Raw genomic sequence first — 7594 nt, forward strand, 5'->3', positions numbered from 1 at the left:
AGGACAACTTTTGTTTTTTTTTTTCCTTTTAATAAAGGAGAGTTTAATTGAAAAATGAAAAACGCATGGATGAATTAGTGTTTTTTGCTTGAAGTTTTGTGTGTGTGTTTGTGTATTATAAGCAAAATTTGGGCATTATGTTGTACAATAATGGTTTAGTTAGCTAAATGAAATTAAATTCAATAAGGATTCAATTTAAAAATCCTTAATCATACATACCATCCAGTAAAGAGTGACACAATATAACCACCTATGAGTTCAATGAGTTGACACGGTTTAATGCTGTGATTAGCGAGCCGTAGTGACCTTCAATAAATATGCCCTAGCTTAAGGGTTCAAGATTTGAGAGGGCTGGAGCGGCCCACCATATATCCCACGATTTCATTAGTGCCATTACAGCCATGCTTGTACCAAGAACCTCTCTAGCGTATTACACGAATGATTGTGTTTGCTTCTTGCTTGCATGATTCGCATGGGTTATCTGATATAGATAATTTGAACTGATGGCATCATTATTATCATGTCTAAACAAGAATTGGATTTTGGTATAAGCATGATATGTTTAAACTTATGTCCTTTATTTCGAGAATAATAAACTTTACTGGCTAGGCCGGAAATAACAGTGCAAGTTGCATTTAGTATTGGCTGAAAAATGTAATTTTTTATATTATTTAGTTCATTTTTGTTATTATTAAGTTTATTTTTGCTACTATATATTCATAAGTCTTATTGCATTTTTTAGTGCTATTCATGGGTTTCATTATACTATTTCAGCTAGTTTTTAGTTTTATCTATAGTACTTTCAACAAAAAGTATTCAGTTTCAGCTAGATAAGCATTTTCCAAACGGACTAGCAATCCCAATCTCATTAAAAATCTTGCCACTTGTGCTGATCTTTACTGGAAATTAATTGTTGAAGCAATCCCGGTACTTCACATCCTGCACAAATTTAAATATCTTTAAAAAAACAAATTTTAAAAAATTAAAGTATTAATATCAGAATTTAATGACGTAATTACAAAATCAATTGTAAGCTCTGCGAATAAAATTAATGAAGCAATTCAAATCTCCCAACTTGTTTCTCATAGAAATTATTCTTATTAGTTCATCAAAAACAAATGTTCTTATTATTTTTAATTTTGATTTTTGAATAAGTACCACATATATATTGGTGGAATATATATGTATTTAATGGATTGTGATTGTGCATATTAATTTCTATTCTTTTACTCTTTTTTTTTGAGAGAGTTAATTTCTATTATATTATTTTACTTGAATACATATGAGATTTCACAATTTTATTTTACTTGATTACATATGATACCATAATTCACACTATCCACTGTAGAATTTGTTTCAATATGTTTTTATTACAGGAATATCCGAACATATTTTGTATCGTGGTTTTTGTATAAATAGTATATAGAACATTGAGGATTTGTAGGAGTTCGAGGAAGTTGGTTAATTTGTGTGGTGATGAATTGCAGTGGTGGGAATGATAAAGCTGGCTCTAGAGGCAGGGAAAGCGACACCGGCGCCGCCAGTGGGGCCGGCACTGGGTTCCAAGGGTGTGAATATCATGGCTTTCTGTAAGGACTACACTGCCAGGTCAGCTGACAAGGCTGGTTATGTTATTCATGTTGAAATTACTGTCTATGATGTAGGTTTTTTTTATTCCATTCCTCGGTTCTATTTCTTCTGTAATTTGTATGTGTTATTATTATTTTTCTTATCATTGTTATTGGTTTTTTTTCCAGGATAAAAGCTTTACTTTCATTTTGAAGACACCCCCTGCTTCAGTTCTGCTCTTAAAAGCCGCAGGTATGCTTCTTTAACAATGCCCATTATGTGTTTGATCGTTTTACCCTTCGTTTGTTTGGCATTTGCTGATTGTAATTAAGCATCTAATTCCTGTATTTTAGCAATGTGTTTTGGGGCAATTATTAATTTGATGTAGTAGCTTATTGAGTGGTTATTACTTGAATCAAGTTTCGTTTTAATACATCCAACGTGTAATGTTACAGCTTACAAGTAGAATCTAGAAAACTAGAATTTTCCCATCACTGATGTTTTCATATGGGAAAATTTACTTATTTGAAAAAGTGGAGCATCTTTGATTTGATTTCGGCATTAAATTTGATCGTGCTAGATGAAAAGTGAACTCATTATTATCTTGCTAAGGGCTCATTAGAATACTCAGAATGGAGAAATTGTGCGGAAAGTTTACTACGCTCTTTATAAGGCCTAGTAAATGAAATACTCGTCTACAAACATAACCAGCGAGCAACTGACAGTGGCTCCAGACCATAACTTTTGAGATGCTTAAATTCTAATGAACTACAAATATGATGAACTTTAAAAGGGGAGAGTTTGGAATTATTTGATTTTGTTCTATACAATTAACTTGAGGTGGAAAAAGTGCTCAATCGTGGTGTCATAATGTCATTGGCTCTTGTCCTTGCATCAACCTTCTAAGTTTGATTGTCAGTACCATGGTTGAAAACATTAGAAGTAAGCTCATATAATAACAAAGAAACTCAGAATGACTAATTAATAATTGCAGGAGAAGAGCAGATGTGACTCTGAGGGTGGTCTAATACTTTGATGTTGAATGAAATAAGTTTTGATTAAACCATCTTTAGACTTTTTCTCAAACTCAACACAGAACTTAAGGCTAGGGGGTATGGTATCATTCTAAAAAAACTTTGTTATTTTTCATAGTGTGAATTATGCCATTGTTGTGAATTGTGTAAGTTATTTTTTATTATGCTTAGTTTCCTTTTATTTAGTACTGTGTAGTTGCAAGGATAATAGAAGGTTGCCTATTTTGTGGCAGTCTTTAAGCGTGGCTTGAAATTTTCTTTTAAATTTTCTTTCCCTTGGTGAAATGTTAGGTGTTCCTTTACAATGCACACATGTTTGGTTTGACAGGAATGCCTTGCACATATTTTTTAAGGAATTTTCCATTTATTAATGGTGTTACTTATTGCCTTTATTTTTAGTCTATGCATCTTCATTTCTAAAGAAAGAAACATGTTAGATTGGTTGATCTTAATAAAATAAAGATTACAGCACTCAAGTTTGTAAGTGCATTGATAACATTTTTATAAATATTATACTCTTATTTTGTAGGCTAGCCACTCATTTATTGTGATAAGGAATTGGGATGGTGTGTTATGGACTGCAATATTTGGTATTAAGGTAAACCATATTGAAATTAACTTTTGCTAAAAGTTTCAAAACATATAAGGGTCCAATTAATGTATGCTCTAAGAAGACATTTGTGGAATATGTGAAATACCACTATTCTGATTGGATGTTTTACATTAAAAATCCTATTTTTAAGAAGTACAAAAAGAAAGAAGATCGTTAGAAGAATGGTCCTTCCTCCATTCCTACATGTCATAAATTCTCTCTATCTCTCTTGCACTCTCTCCAACCATTATTTGTGTTTTACATTTTTCACAATTGTTATATTATTTTAATTTATATTTAATTTTGATAGTGGTTTAAGTAATCAACTTAAATTATTATTATTGTTAAATTAAAAAAAAAAGTTATTACTGTTGTTTATGATGTATTATATGATTATATTTGATATGGTAATATGTGTACTTATTTATTGAAGCATTGATACAAATACAAATTCACTTTAATTGTTTCATTTTAACTCATGTTTAATGCTTTTTCTTTTTTTTTTTAAGGATGGTACTAGCAGAGATGAAAAGGACAACTCAAACAATAATATGGAGGTCAAAAGCAACTTGGAGGGTGACCTAGAGGAAAACTAATATAGATCTTTTCATAACTTTAGTTGTTTAAAACAATATTTTTATGTCATGGTTTAATTTCAAGATTTCTTTGTATATTCTATATTTTAAAGTTTGAACTTATAAGAATTTTTATGTTTCAATGAATCAATTTTTAGTAATTATTGCACTATTGTAATAGGATAGTTAAACAAAAATGATATTAAATAAATAAATAATAAAATATTTAAAATATTATATAAAATATTATCCTTGGCATAAAAATTTGGTCATAAATAACTTTATAGTGACAACAAAGTCCCTCGCAATTTATAGAATAACGACGCCATTTAACCCCTTGCAAAAACGTTTTAAGTGATGACTTAACATCGTTACGATTATTTCTAACTAATTGTGAGGGGTCAAAAGCCCTCACAAATAAATTTTAGTGACGGTACTATTTGTCTCTAAAAAGTATGTCGTCAATTTGGAATTTGCAAATAATTAATTGTGAGGGTATGAAGGTTCTCACAAATAGTTATTAACGACGACTGCTTCTCTTCGCTAAAGATAAGTCGTCAACTTTTCTCGTCGTTTGGTAATATATTTGTGAGGGGAAATTTGTTCAATAACGACGGTGGATTGCCCTCATAAATTATCTATTTGCGAAGGTATGGTCGCAAAATCTCTTTTAGCAACAAGAGCAAATACGACGGCCTTCGAGGGCCATATGCCCTCGCTAATAACCTTTTGCGACGATATTTGAATTTTTGCGAGGGCATTTTATTCTTGCTAGTAGATTCTTTTTTTGTAGTGTTTTAAACCGAGTATTTATTGAATTTAGTCTCTTGCAAAATATCCTATGGCAGGTCGAATCCCTTTTTTTTTGTATCTTGTTTATAGTGATTTTTTTAGGGTAATTAAATGAAAGAGTACATAGCAATATTGTCAATATTGTATTGAAAACCATTTTTGTGTTATAATATAGAGAGAAAAGAAACTCAGAGGGGAGTGGGCACTGATTTCCCTGTCTATTGAAAATGTAAAAACTAAGAAAGAGAAAGAGAAAGAGAAAGAGAAAGAGTTTGATGACATCAGAGATGTGTGGAAGAAGAAGTGCGGAATGATACAAGCTAAGGGGCTGTTTGGATTTGCTGTTTCCATAACTCATAACTCTGTTTTCATAACTCATAACTCAAAAATGATAGGATCCATGTCTAAGAAGTCCATTTGGATTTTGTTTCTAATTTTTGTTTCCATCACTCAATTCTCTGATTTTTGAGTGATGAGTTATGGAAACTGAAAACACATTTTAGGTGTTTTCAGTTTCCATAACTCTATTTTCAATGGCATTTTCGTAATTAAAACTACATACTGGGTCCCACGGTCAGAGTTAGCCACACATTTTGACCCTTTTTTTTTTCTTCAGTGGGTTCAGTGAGTTTGGTTTCTTCATCTTCTTCTTTTTTCTTTTTCCTTTCACACCAGGTGGCTTCTTCTTCTTCTTCTTCTTCTTCTTCTTTTTCTTTTCCCTTTTCACACTGGGTCTTGGTCTTCTTCAATAAGTTTTTTTTTCTTTCTTCTTCTTCTTTCACTGGGTTCGGGTTTCTGGGTTTTTTTTCTTTCTTCTTCTTTCACTAGGTTTGACTGGGTTTTTTTCTTCTTCTTCTTCTTTCACTGGGTTCAGGTTTCTGGGTTTTTTTTTTTTTTTTCTTCTTTCACTGGGTTCGATGAGTTTAGGTTTTCGGGGTTTTTTTTTTTCACTAGGTTCAGTGAGTTTGGCTACTGGGGATTGAAGGAAAAAAAAAAAGCTGCACCAAGTTACAAGTATAGGGCCCACAAACAATTGAAAAATTTGAGTGATGACAAGTTGAGTGATGGTGCCAAACAAACTTCGTGTAGGGTGTTGGGGTATTTTAAGTGATGAGTAATGAGTGATGAAAATTGAGTGAGGAGTGATGAGTGAGGAAAAAAAAATCCAAACAGGGCAAATCATCTTGTACTAGCCAATTTCAATTTACTAGTTGATATTTCATGGTTTGCCTGGTATAGTTCTATTAGAGTCAAATATTGTATATGTTTGGCAAATCCAAGCTAAAATGCATTTGTAATGTATTTGAGTCAGGGGCTCTTTGGTAGTGTGACTAGAACAACAATTTTTAGTATTTAAACAGCATTACAAGTATTTCCACACATTTTTTAATCCACACATATTTCTAAAAAATACAAACAACATTATCAAACGAGCCCTTAAATGGGTGTTTGGTACCACAACTTAAACAATAGTTTTCAATTTTTAAACAACATTACAGGTATTTTCACACACTTTTTTATCCACACGTATTTTCAAAAAATACAAACAATGTTATTAAAACAATATTACCAAACGGGCCTAAGTGTTCCAGTAAAGATTGTCACCCTTACTACCTTCAACAATCAAAGTGTGATTGTGTGAAGTGAGTCACAGATTGAATATCCATGCACAGAAGAGATTCACATGACTAGTATTCCAACCAGGATAGAGCTGCACTAGGATAGTTTAGTAAGTTGTCCTGTAGATAGATACTTTAGGGTGTATCTCTTGTACTTGTAACTTAAATCTTCATAGTGTATTCTTCAAGTTTGGTGGCTGCCTTTAAACCACCAATAGGGGTTTTTTACGTCAAGGTTTTCCACGGCATGACAATATCGTTTGTGTTCAAACTTATTATTTCGCTGCATGAACTCTAGTTTAGTGATGTGGTTGTGTCTTGATTAATTGGACTAGACCATTACATAATTGGACTTAATTGATCAACTTAGGTGATTGGTTAATTGAATCAGGATCAATTTCAACCCAACAAATTTGACGTTGAATAGTATTTGAATTGCGGTTTATTTTATAGAAGGTTTTTTTAACAAGTTTGTTGATCGATATGATAAATATACCAGTCATATCAACTAATATGGTACATTATTGACAATATTGGTACAAATTCTAGACTAAAACATAAGACCAAGAGAAATACATATAATACATAAATAAATAAATAAATAAATAAATAAATATATATATATATATAGAGAGAGAGAGAGAGAGAGAGAGAGCAAACATAATGGCTTGTACAAATAATTTTTTGACATATAGCATTGTTTATTCATATAATACCAACAGAATGTAGGAAGTTGTCATATATCATTGTTGCATGCTTTAAACATCTACTAGTTTTAAGATCCAAATTTTATAATATATAATAGATATGTTAATTTTGTGTGCCATTATGCTTGGGTTTGAAAGGATTTTTTGTAAGTAGTATATATTCTATTCTTGCTAAAGGAATCTATAAGTTAATTTTGTGTGCCATTCTGCTTGGGTTCATTGAAAGGATTTTTCTAAAGTAGTATATATTCTATGCTTGCTAAAGGATTCTCTAAATCAATTTTTCGAAACATGCATGAAAGTGATTATAATTATTAAAAGTATGTGATTCTTGTGATTTCGGAAGCATCATCCGATTCTTCTCATTTGAGGAACTTATGTTTGAATTTCCATACTCCGCTTATTGTAAGAAAAAAAGGGGGCAAATTACAGTTAATCGATACTATTAAACTTATCTATAAAATAAAAATAAAAATAAAAAATTCTAGTCATTTTGCGCCTTACTGATAGTTATGGGAAAAAAAAAAACCAATTATATATATACTAGTTGTAGGGATAAAGGGCCTAAATATGGGTATTGGGCCGTGGGCCGTGTTCGAAGACCTCAAGTAGTCCGAGGATAAGTACTAATGATGGAGGTCTATAGAGCAATGGCCCATGGAAGGAGTTTGGTCATGAGGAATTGGAAATGTTGTCTGAGAAGAAG

General features: G+C 31.6%; 1 protein-coding gene across 2 annotated transcripts; it reads left to right on the top strand.

Annotated features, from left to right (window-relative positions):
• Window positions 1-1467: 1467 nt before the first annotated feature.
• LOC142611720 (large ribosomal subunit protein uL11c-like) lies at window positions 1468-4009 on the top strand. Of its 2 annotated transcripts, XR_012840106.1 has the most exons (4): window positions 1468-1660; window positions 1758-1821; window positions 3133-3201; window positions 3705-4009. XR_012840106.1 is itself a non-coding variant. In XM_075783836.1 (3 exons), exons 1-3 carry the CDS (start codon window positions 1496-1498, stop codon window positions 3713-3715), a joined length of 240 nt encoding a protein of 79 aa, XP_075639951.1. In that variant the 5' UTR covers window positions 1468-1495; the 3' UTR covers window positions 3716-3781. The 2 variants fall into 2 exon arrangements, 1 of the variants encoding a protein (XP_075639951.1); XM_075783836.1 differs by lacking the exon at window positions 3133-3201 and having other exon boundaries at window positions 3705-3781.
• Window positions 4010-7594: the final 3585 nt, after the last annotated feature.

Source organism: Castanea sativa, chromosome 10 (assembly GCF_040712315.1).
Source record: "Castanea sativa cultivar Marrone di Chiusa Pesio chromosome 10, ASM4071231v1".
In the NCBI taxonomy this organism is placed as follows: domain Eukaryota; kingdom Viridiplantae; phylum Streptophyta; class Magnoliopsida; order Fagales; family Fagaceae; genus Castanea; species Castanea sativa.

Coding starts and splice junctions, on each gene's coding strand:
- LOC142611720 (XM_075783836.1), top strand. CDS start 1,496: ATGATAAAGCTGGCTCTAGAGGCAGGGAAAGCGACACCGGCGCCGCCA. Junction 1,661..1,757: donor TTGAAATTACTGTCTATGAT/GTAGGTTTTTTT, acceptor TTTTTTTTCCAG/GATAAAAGCTTTACTTTCAT.